General features: G+C 34.0%; 1 protein-coding gene across 2 annotated transcripts in view; it reads right to left on the bottom strand.

Moving 5' to 3' along the window:
- The window catches only part of Ahi1 (Abelson helper integration site 1), a 183112-nt gene that overhangs the window by 154095 nt on the left and 16669 nt on the right, over positions 1-12348 (bottom strand). For both annotated transcript variants that reach the window (XM_005390486.2, XM_013517380.1), the window contains exons 5-9: positions 10171-10355; positions 8392-8611; positions 7322-7514; positions 4889-4984; positions 115-300 (exon numbers count right to left, since the gene is read on the bottom strand). In XM_005390486.2, the coding sequence (XP_005390543.1) occupies positions 115-300; positions 4889-4984; positions 7322-7514; positions 8392-8611; positions 10171-10355 (880 nt within the window). The remainder of the gene's footprint in view (positions 1-114; positions 301-4888; positions 4985-7321; positions 7515-8391; positions 8612-10170; positions 10356-12348) is intronic.

Raw genomic sequence — 12348 nt, 5'->3', positions numbered from 1 at the left:
AATAAAACTATTTAAATAATGTTGCAGACTTTATCTTTTGTAAAATTGGAAAAGATATTCTGTCATTTAATTTTAATAATAAAGGATATACATTTATATGTATTATTAACTTACAGAGTCTGGAACTTTCAGTCCTCGTACAGTTACATACAACGTTGATGGGTAACGATTTCTTGGACATCTGGACCACCATTCAAAAACCTCAACAACATTTAACTGAGATCGAGGCTTAGTAGGCGGGTAGTACAGCTGCAAGCGAAGTTTTGAATTGATATTTGCATTTCCGTTGGCTCCCAGAAGCTTAAAACAGGAATTCATGCATAAAATATTACTTTTATTGAAAATAGGTACATCCAACAAAGCAACAGTAAATAGAAACTTATTTTTAAAAACAGTCACACGGCATACTGAAATTGCTTAGATTTACAAAGCAAAGAAGATTGACATAGGCAGTTTCAGATCTTTTCTGATAAAATATAACCCCAATGATTTTTTAAAACCTTTCCAACAGCTCTCTTTTCACCTGTTCAGAACACTTCAGACCAATGCTGAAGTATTTACACTACTGTGCCAGACGTCACTTTGCATAAATGATCAACATACATTTGTCTGAAATAATGATAAATATTAAAATACATATTTCTTAAACAGAGAAACAAATTTTTCCTTTGTTTACTATCAGGATTTTAATGGTTAAAATTTTATGTTTCAATATCTTTAAATTTAAAATGAATTTAATTAAACTAATTCAAACCACTCATTGTATTTTCTAATTATGGTATTCTACTTCTTAAAAAGATCTATTAAAAAAAAAACAAAAAACCTACAAGGCCAGGGAGATAGCTCAGTGGCATAGCACCTGTCTGGTAAGTGCAAGGTCCTTCCATACCAAAACCAAAACCAAATAAAACAAACAAAAAACCTAACAAAAAAAATTAAGCTACATAATAGAGATTCTTTTTTTTTTTTTTTGAGCTCAGAATTGAACTCAGGACCTTGCACTTGCCAGGTAGGTGCTGCACCAAGGAGCTATAACTCCAGCATAAATGGAGATTCTTTATTTATTTATTTATTTTTTTTGATTTTTCTCTGGTACTGGGAAGTGAACTCACGACCTTGCGCTTGCCAGGCAGGCGCTTTTGCCACTGAGCTAAATCCCCAGCCCTAAATGGAGATTCTTATAAAAAAAAAAAATTAAGCTTCATCAATCCAGAACAGGTCCTCTTTCACCAGACCATGACTGTAAATAGGAAATATCTTTCTAACCTTTATATCCTTTACAAATGAAGGATAAAGCGGTAACTAGGAGTTTTTGTAGCAGTGCAGACAGAGCATGAAGGCAACTTAAACCAGAAGAGTAGGCACTGAGGGAGAAGATATGATGAATAATATATAATGCTACCAATTTAGGCAACTTGGAAAATAAAAAGGGTCAAAGAAAGACTCTAAGGCAGCACTGTCCAAGAAAACTTTCTATGCCATCCAACACAGGATTCACTAGTCACATGGAGTTACTGAAGTGTGGACAGTGAAACCATTGAATTGGATTTTTAACTAAATTTCTATTCATCTGAATTCAGTTAGTCACATATGACTTGTGGCTACCAAAATAAACAGGATAATTCCATGGTCATAAACCTGGGAAAATGGGGAGACATCCTTAGTACTACCAACTACAGAAAGTAGTCAACAGAGACAGGAGATTAAGTAAAGTATTCACTTCAGGGAAGTCCGAGACATCTAGAGTCATCTAAGTTGAACTGTGCAGTAAGTAATTACATTTATAAATCTGAAAGACAAGTAAAGAAAGTGGTTGCAAGAAAAGTGATTTAACTAACAGCAGGACTGACATTAAAGTAGCAGGTGGAAGACCATGAAGGAATGGCATAAGGAAAGTCAGGAAAGGATGGTGTCAACAAAGCCAAAGTAACAGTTTCAAGAAAGTGATACATAAATGCACATAGGTGTAACAGTAATAGACTATTCAAATTTGCATATTAATTTGCAATATGAAGATTTGGCAAACAAATATTTGCGATTTGACTGGAGAAGTTTTACCGGCAGAGACAAAATCCAGCTTTGGTATAGGAATGACACATAGATAAGCAAATGAGTCATAAAATGTAGCCTACTTTCCCCCTACACTCTGACAAATAATGTAAAGACAATAAAGGTTACAAGTAAAGGGGTGGCACTATGATCAGTGTCACGTGACACAGAGAAGTGAAAAAGTTCCAAACTGAGTAATAATACTGTCATTAAGTATTAAGCACTGCATTACTTAACTTTCATAAATCTTCCCATTATCTGTCCAAAATTTATCACAGTAACTTTTGAGGAGCTAGAGTCAGCTTCCAAATCACACTTTCCATTGGTTGTTTTAGAATTCTCTAGGCAATCTAGTTTATAGTACTATGTTGGTTAATATGAGTAAGCAACTAAGATCCAGCCAAGACCTTGACTGTAGTTATAAACTGTATAATGTAGATTCTAATAATTGTTTCATTAATTTAAATTTAGCCAGGCTTGGTGGCACACACCTGTAATCCCAGCACTCAGGAGGCTGAGGCAGGAGGACTGTTTCAAGTTTGAGGCCAGTCTGGGCTAGAAAGTGAGCTCAAGGCCAGCCTGAACTGCATAGTGAGACCCTGTCTCAAAAGAAAGACCAAAACAAAATTAAGTTTAAGAGAATAGTCACATATATGTGCTATAAGAATAAAGAAGTGCCTGAGACATGAACTGTAACTGAGAATCAGGATGCAGCCTTGTAGACTACTATGATAACTTTACAATTATCCAAGACATCCCACAACCAAATATATGTAGTAAAACATTTACAATTTAACTTAATTGGTGCTATTTCCTTAAAATGAATTTCTACCCTCATCACTCTTTCCATCTATTCAGTAATTCCCTCAGTAGATATTCTTCAAGCACAATACAGTGGGAGCTAGTGATATTATGATTATTTCAAAACAGTGATATATTAAATGCAAGGATATCTAATAAAACAGAACTAAAAATGTTCAATAAATTTATGAAAAAGTCACTCGATTCTGAAAAGCTTAGAAAATGAAGAAGATATTGTTACAAAGGGGAAGCACATAGAATACTTGACCCTTTATGGGGATGGGGATGAGATAGGGAGAATTCTTGATTGTCATTTCTGCCAAAGGAGTAAGATAAATGAATAAAAATCCACGTGATACATAAAGGTAAAAATCTGTTATTGTTTCTTAATTTCAGTTTAGGATAAATATAGAAGATTTGTACAAACTTTAATACAGAGGGAATAAGAGTAGTTTCTAATGAACTACTATATAGTAAAGTTTGCTGTATGAATGTGAATTTTCTATTTTGGTTTGTTGGCTTTTATTATTTGTTTTTAAATCTAAATTAGTACTAGGAATGGGTCTAAAAAAAGGTATAATGAGTTAGAGTAATTTTAGATGGAACATTGAACTAGGTCACTCTTAAGGCCATTCTTGGCTTTTTACTGATTGCTATTCACCCTGCATCTTTCCTAAAGACTCTCTCCAGCCCAACAAGAAGTAAATCCCTAAACTAGGGTTTCACAGAATTTACTACATAACACATAATCATACATCTAATTTAAGTACAGAAACTTAAATTAGATGGCAAGTTCAATGCCTAATAAATTTATGAGTGCTCTAATTTATGAGTAAGCAAATGGCTCATGTTTCACAGAAACAATAAATATTAGATGGACAGACACACATCGAGAAGTTTTTGAGACAGGAGATGGTACAAACTCAAGGCTTTTCATAATTCAAATTTATACTGAAGACAGAAATAGAGGACACAAGGAATAAGAAAGTACATGTAAAACTTTCCTTCCTATCTTTCTCCTCTCTCCTTCCCTTCCTTCCTTCTTTCCTTTCTGCAGACCTTGAGACATCAAACCCAAGGTCTTGTACTTACTAGACAAGCATTCAACCACTGAGTGACATACACAGCCCCTTCTTTTTAATTTTTTTAAAATTTTGATTTTATTTTATTGTGGTACTGGGAATTGAACTCAGAGCCTTGTGCACACAAAGCAAGAACTCTACCACTGAGCCACATCTTCAGCCCCTTCTTCTTTTTAAAATACTAACCTTTCAGGATTTCTCTGCTGAAACATCCTAGTCAAAGACACCATCATTTTGTACTCAGACTACTGCAAGAATCTCCTAAATTCTTCCAGAATCTGCGTTCTACCCTGTTCAAGTAGCCTTCCAATTAGTTTATCTGTTTAAAATCCTCTGATTGTTTCCCATAGTTCTTTACAGTTTTATCATGAGTTAGAAGTCCCTGTGTAATCAACACCTCAGCAACCTTTTCACACACCATTCTGTCTCAGCCTCTGTCCTCTAAACTCAGCGGTCTTCTCTCAGTTATGAAAACATACCTTGCTCCTCTGAGTATCAGCCTGCATATCTTATTTATTCCCTAGAACACTCTTCTAATGCTTAAGTTAAATGCCTTTTCTTAGGAAACCACAGGACCCTTCTTTTCCTTACTTACCCTATACATTTTAGACATTTTATAAAAATGTAATTGGATAACAAATTGTGTGAGCAATTGTGATACATTTTTCTTGCTAGGATTTGTAGTTGACATGGCCCAGGGATTTGTCTGCTTTAGGAGTGCTGACTACAACAGCGGCTGGCACACAGAAGGGGCTCAAACCCATTGAACTGAACAAGCGATGGCAAGGCTACATGGGTCGTCTTCAGTGCTTGCATCTTAGGGGCTAAAAGTGTACCTGGCAGAGGCAATCAATAAATACCTTAAAATTTTAAGAAGCCTCCCAGAGCTTCAGTGAACAACACCAATCAAATTCGGAGATTATTTTAAATGTGTTTAAAATGGATGAAAAACATACTTTAAGAAAGGCCCAGGCAATTTTCCGAAAGCCACATTCTTGGTTTCGAACTTCAGAATTATTCTTAATTTCATCCATGCTTAAAAAATCAAGAATCTGCAAAAAAAATTTTAATTATTTCACAGAACATGAGGCTATCTAAAATTTAGTATTTTCTGTAATATTAAATTATCATTTGGATACTTAAAAGTGTTTCCTTTATAGGGAATAAAAAATTTTAATCTCATTTCATTCACTTGCAAGTCAACCCACTCATTTATTGAGAGTTCACTGACTACTTTATCTTTTATGAATAATTCTTTTATTAAAATTTATTTCAAGTTCAAGGTAAAGTAGTAATTACCTAAAATATGACAGACATCCCAATCACCCTGATCTGATCATCACACATTGTGTACACACACACACACACACACACACACACAGGCACACATACATATGAATGTCACACTGTAACCCACAAGTATGTATAAGTATGTGTTAATTAAAAATAAAAAATGTTTTTTAAAAATTACTTCAAATATTGTGTAGGCGCAAATATATCAAGCATAGAATTCTTAAGTTCTGATCATTTTTCTTCTATAAGAGCAGACTTCAAAGGACTATTTTAGAAACTCAGGACCCTATTTCTACATTTTTGCCTTGACTATCTTCCTTTTTCTTTAGATATACATTATAATTAGAATTTCTTTCATACTTCCATCTTGTCTAGATACTAAAGCTCAAGGACTTGCAACACACCTGTCACAGAGATTGTCTATACTCCAGAGGCTATCACTTTGTACTTACTGGTGCTTAAAAGTTCAAGATAAGTTTTTGTTGAAGACCGCTTAAACAACAATATGGATTTAATTCCACCCTCTTCTTTAGAGACTTAAATCGTTTTCAATTACACATGTTCAGTAAAAAACACTGACAATTTGTAATCCAAGCCCATAAATAACCATTGTAACATTTGTTTATACTGATCTAAACTTTTTGTCTCTGTATTCCTGAACATATGTGAGCACAGGACTATACTGTAAATCCAATACTATAGTATTGTTAGCTATTTTGCTAACTATTGTCATGAAGTATGTAGTAGATATCCCAAGAGATGTGCATGTGTATGATACCAATATTTTATCATTTACAGCTCTGACTATGCTATGTATGATTTATATGAAGCCATCATATTAATGTCTACCTACTGTTCTTCTGCATTATACATATCATATATTCTATAAAAATCATAATTATGACAAATCTGTTACTAATTGAAATTTAGGTTCCTTTAGCATTCTAAAACTTCTGCTATTATAAATGAAGTTGAAATAAATGTCCTTGCATGCACATCTTCATGGACTTGTTATTTTTCACATACAATATATATCTAGGAGTAAAAATAGTTTTAAAGATTTCTGATATATATTATCAAATTGTCCTCACTAAACTTTTAAAAAATGGAAGTAAAAAAGTAGTTACTGAGGCAATAACACATGTTAAAATTCAAGAAGTAACCAAAGTGTTTATAATCCAGTAATCTGTAATTCTTAAATCTCTTAATAAATTATTCAAAAATACTGTAATAAAAATGACAAGTTTGTGTAACAAATAAGTTCCTTGAGATATGAATTACTGCATCTCTTTTTAAGAAAATCATAGCTCTTTACAAATTACATAAAGCATAATTACAGATGTGAACAGTAAAATATTTGTATCATAGAAACATACAAATAAGCTGACAGTCAAGGGTCATAAAAACAAGCAATTCCACAAAATGTGTTATCAGCGCTGGTCCTTCCCAGGCGAAAATTTTTTAGCTCGGTTAAGCTGGAAGGGAGGTTTCTCTACTTCCTTTTGCTTATAGAAAAACAATAAAACAGAGAAAAGAACTGTGGTATTCTAGAGTCAAATTACCATCAAGTTATCTACAATTAAAATTAGAGGAAATCACTTCTTTTCAGTAAAAATATTAGAATAGCAAGTCTGCTCGAAGGTTACCTACAAAGCTGTCTCTGACTGCTCTGACTTTCTATTTCACATCTCAGAAATTCCTTATTTTGTTGGTTATATTACACTGTATTATTCAGTTGATCTGTGCATGCTTATTTTTTTATCTAGGTGGTCTGCATATTGTTAGCCTGATATAGTTAAATGTGTTCACACTTAGTGAATGGGTTCAAAGAGGAGAACTGCATTCATATAGGTCATATTTGTCACTTCAGTTACCGGTCGTGGTGTTGCTGTAGGGATTAAAGGATATCTTAAGAGTAGGTACATGGCTAACCCCGAGCACTAGCAATGCTCAGCAAATATGCTATAGCTGTTTAAAAAAATAAGTCCTCATTTTTATCTGCACAGCATATTACAAACTCTAATACATCTTTGTTGCATTACTGCACTACTAAAAATAGACTAAAATTTAGTTTAAATTACTCTATTAATTCATACCTCAAAGAATAGGATCACCTTAGGAGCCTCATCAAAATCTTGAAGCAAATAGGGAAAATTTTCACTAAATATAATTTGTTCTTCCCACTCTGGAAGTCTTGATGTTAACTGTTTAAAATTATATGGCTGCGTCATGATTGGAAGAATATAATCCACATTCTCTTTTTCATAGGAGGATGACACAGGATGCTTGCTGTTCAAAGAGACAGTTCAATTAACACAATTCATTATAATTTTAGAAAATGAGAATACAGAGTATACAACAAAGGTAACCAGAAATAATAGCCAAAATGCTGTAAAAGAAAATATTCTTTTCATTGTCCATCTAAAGAATTATAAATTTTATAAAACTCAAAAGTAGTAGAGTATTACTTTAATTTTGTATTTATTATATGCTATCAGTTGGTTTCACAGAATTACTTCATTACAGAAATATACAGCGAGAGGTATGAATAGCTGGAACAAAGTAACTCCTGAATTTTACATGAGTTTGCGATAAAATTTACAAGAATTTCATTTGCATAAAACGTGAGCAAAACTTTTTAAGCTGTCCTATTTTCTTTATATGACCTCAAACAATGGAATATATAACCTTTTTATAATAATCTTCATGTTTTCCTCCCCATCCACACAAATAATTTTTGAGGATATCAGTATGATCATTTATTTTATTGTATATTTTATCTGGGTCTTCATGTATGTCTTGCTTGTAGAAGTGATCTCCGGAAAAATTTCAAGACTTACCTCCCCTGAGTAACATTAATTTCTAAAGAGAAATATGAGGCTATAAAACTACATTCATAAAGCAAGATGATTTACAGTGTAAGTTTTATGGCATAAATTAATCATTAAGCTTACTAGCAGCTCTCTACTAACACTGAACAGATTCTCCATTTTTTCTATAAGTATCAAACGGTTGATGAATACCTACAGCCAACAGACTCTTCTTTACCATAAATTCACATTTCTATTTCATTGACTTTGAACTATTGCCAGTAGTAGCATAAATAAAAACTCCTACTACAGACAGCTTCAATTTAAAAGGTAAGCTGTGCAATGTGAAAAATTACCTGTCATCTTTCTTGACATACTGACCAGTTTTCTCATCAACCACATGAATTTTTACCATTGGGTGGGAAATCATAAAATCTGATTTAAGTCGGTCAGTTCGGTGAATGTAAACTCCTAAGACAAGGCCATCATCAAGCAAATTTCTGGGATAAACTGGATTATCTTGGCTTGTCATTTCATGAACACCAGCTCCATCAATTTCTTCATTATTATCTGAAACTACATGCAAAGAAAAAAATTAATATCATAATTGTTTTCAATTGGATTTACACATTAATTTTTCTGATTTATGATTATTTCATTCTAGTAACAAGAACTAAAAGAGGAAGGAAAGAAAAGGCCAGACACTAGCAGACCACACACTGTGAGTTAAATACTGCATTTACTGATGTGCTAAAATAGGATGAGGTATCTATTTTTTCCCCAACAAGGATAAATAACACAAAAGGAGAAAAAAAAGAGTCTCAAAACAAAAAGTAATTTTATCTAGGTATATTCTAGGTGGAATATTTATCATCTGGAATATAACTGGAATTTCTCTTTTTGCATAAAATGTAGCAAGATGCAGTAGATTGTGCTTCACGTAAAACCAATCGGAAAAACACAAATTATGAAAATCACATTTTTAAGTTATCAGAGAAGTACAGAAACAATGTATACTAAAATTCCAGGCGCTATTAAAATATACATAATATATGTCATAGCAACTCTAAGAATGGGCCTGACAAAAATGTATACAGATGTCCACCAAAAGTTGTGACTATAGAATGTTTATTACTTTTAATATGCTTTTCTTAGAATTGCCCAAACCTAGTAACAACTAAGTACCTATCAATAGACTAAATTAATTGTGATACAGAACACTTAAAATATAAGAATAGCATAAATTTTACAAAAATAACATTGCAAGGAAGCTAGACACAAAAAGGAGAGTATTTATGATTCTATTCATATTACTACACAAAAATAGGCAAAAAAGTAGACTGTGTTTGTTGTCAGGGTAGTGGTTATTCCTGTACAAAACCAATCCGAAGGGGACTTGAGAGATCTTTTGGGTGCTGACGATATTCCCTTTTTTTGTTAATTGTAATTCTGTAATTCTATCATTTGATTTGAATGATGATTTTATAGGTTTGTTCAGTTTGTGAAAATTCAATAAACAGTACCTTTGTGAGACCTCTTTCTATATGTATATCACCTTTCAACAAAGCTATAAAAATTTTAACTGCGAGAGGCACAAAACATTATCAATTGCATCCTCTATTGCCTAAAATCCACAAATAGTAAAACTGCATATTTTAGATAAATAACAGAAATTGAGAGGGGAGAGGAAAATGAAGAGAGTGGAGAGAAGCTGAATTAGACTGAGGAGCTGGAAAGACACCACGAACGAAAGAGGGCTGTAGCCCTAATATCTACAATGCTGGCTGTTGACCAGTCTAGCTTTTAATACTGGAGTCTTAATCATTTAGGGGCTAGAAACTCAATGGTTTAAAAAGAAATTTCTATGACATAAAAAGTAACTACAAAGTCACTGACTCTAAAGTTGAATTAAAATCAGGAGGAAGATGGCTGACTTAAGTAATACAAACATCACAGAGACCAAGAGTTAAAAATAAATGGTTGGTTTAATCTAAGTGAATCAAGATCAAGTAAAAAACATCTGTACTGAATTATTTTAAACTCTATCCTTCAGTTTTAGCTTTAAGAGCTAATATCCTAGGGTCAAGTTATTTCTACCAAGGCACATGGTTTTTCACTTAGTTTGGGTAACAAACCTGCTTTAGTCTTCTTTTTTGTTTTTTTTGGTTTGGATTTTGTGTTCTCTGCCATGTTGTCATCTACGTTTTGTTCCATTGAGTTCATTTCACCATCTTGGTGAGAATCTGAAGTAATAGCTCCAACTGGAGATTCCTTCTTTTGTTCATCTTCCAAAGTACCATCAGAGAGAGTCAATGTGCTGCTACACATGCAACCCAAACACAAGCCATTATAAATAATTATTATATTAATAATTATTATTATTCAGATATTATTATTATTATTCAGTAAACAGAAGCAAGGATAATCCTAGATTGTTATTTTCTGCTAGGAGAAGCACATATTTTTCTTACATAATAAAATGACTAGGTGTCAAGCCAGGCATCTTTGATTCTATTTTAGGTATGCTTAGTGAGGAGTTAATTTTCCATGAGCGAATTTAACTGAACACTAAACCCTAGGGGAAAATGGAATTGTATTTTATGAGCAATGGAATCTGTTTACATGAGACTAATTAAAGCATCTTCACCCCGATGTTAAGTTAGCAATTAATACATTTCAAAATTACTTTATAGGAAGGCAAAAAAAGTATTTTAGGCTTGTTCCATTTTTAAGAAGCTTCAGAAATACAATTTTTGACTTCTAGGTAAAAATTAATTCTTCTGTTTTCCAGTGGTTGGTAAGTGACATTTCTAAGCTACAGTTAAAATGAAAATCTGAATCATGTGAATCAATAAATGGTAAGGGGTAGCAGCCCAGGAATAAAATGATTTTAAAGAGAAACTAACACTTTAAAATTTGTGCCAGCAATGGTGGTACACACCTATAATCTCAGTACTCTAGAAGGCTGAAGCAGGAGGATCCCAAGCTTGAGCCTAGCCTGGGGAATTTAGCTACTTAGTAAGACCCTGTTTCAAAATTAAAAAGGGGGGATGTCCTCAGTGTAAAGGAACTGGGTTTGAGTCTCATTACCTGAAAAAGTTTGTAATTTATAAAGTAAATCTGCATTTAAATAATAAAAATTTGACTTCTAAAATATTCAGTTATCTTTGGAAAAAAAAGTTGAGTAATAAAAAGAGACAAATTTTTAAAATGAGTCATTCCAGAAAGCCATGCATCTTGTCACATCATGAAGTATTATTATTTAAGTACAGCTACCCTTCTCCTACTTCTAATGGACAATGCCAAAGTAATGGATGCCAATTCTAAGATTAGGTCCTAAAAAGACTGACTTCTGCCTTTTTCTTGCTCCTTCAGAGCCTTTGCTGTACGGAAGCAAACAGCCATGCTGTGAGCAGCACACATGGAAAGGGTCATGTGGCAAGGAACTGATGTCTCTGGGAGGCACACTTGCCAGCAGCCACTGACTTCTGACTGAGTTTAGAAGTGGAGTTTCCAAGGCCCTCTAAGAGCTATGTCACTTGGCAGGTCCTCTGCAAGATGAGGTTTGAGCTTACTTCAGCACTGGCTAACATCCTAAAGGTGGCTTGTGAGCCCTTTGATAGTCAGAGGCATGCAGCTAAGTTACTCCTACGCTCCAAAACCACAGAAACTTTGAGACAATAAATGTTGCTCTAAGGCACAATGCTCTCAGTTAATTTTTTCATGCAGCTGTTATGGTTTATATGTAGTTGTCCCTACAGAGCCTCACGCACTCCAGTGTCAGGGCTTTCGGAAGAATGATTAGATTATGATGGCTCTAGCTGGCTTGCTATTAAGATGTGCAGGTTTGGTCACACATATGCCCAGAGAAGCATCACTGGGAGCATGGCCTGGGAGGGTTAACTCTCTCCCTAGCACCTCCCTTCTCTCTGCTTCCTGTGGGTGCGCTGTGACACTGAACAGCTCTCCTCTGCTATGCCCCTCTGCCATGCCGTCCTGGCCGCAGCCAGCCAACCATGGACTGTGAATGTGACCCAAAAGAAACCTTTCTTCTTTTACTCTGTGGGTTTTGGGTATTACAGCTCAGTGAGAAAACAGTAACTAAGAGAGCAGCAATAGATAACTAATACTTTTATTATTAACATATCACTGTAGCAAACTGATTTCCATTCTTACTATTGGTCATCCAGCTTTTGATAAGAGGGGAATTCTTTTTTAGCTGACGGGTTAAGGGGAAATTGCCCTGGAATGCCAAAGAACAGTCATACGCAGAATGTTCCCACTGCAAGTTGTTTCTCTAAATGGGAAAGAAG

Source organism: Chinchilla lanigera, unplaced genomic scaffold (genome assembly GCF_000276665.1).
Source record: "Chinchilla lanigera isolate Chin_1 unplaced genomic scaffold, ChiLan1.0 scaffold00038, whole genome shotgun sequence".
In the NCBI taxonomy this organism is placed as follows: Eukaryota; Metazoa; Chordata; class Mammalia; order Rodentia; family Chinchillidae; genus Chinchilla; species Chinchilla lanigera.
The sequence above is the reverse complement of the archived record's forward strand: the minus strand, read 5'-3'. Positions and strand labels throughout refer to the sequence as shown.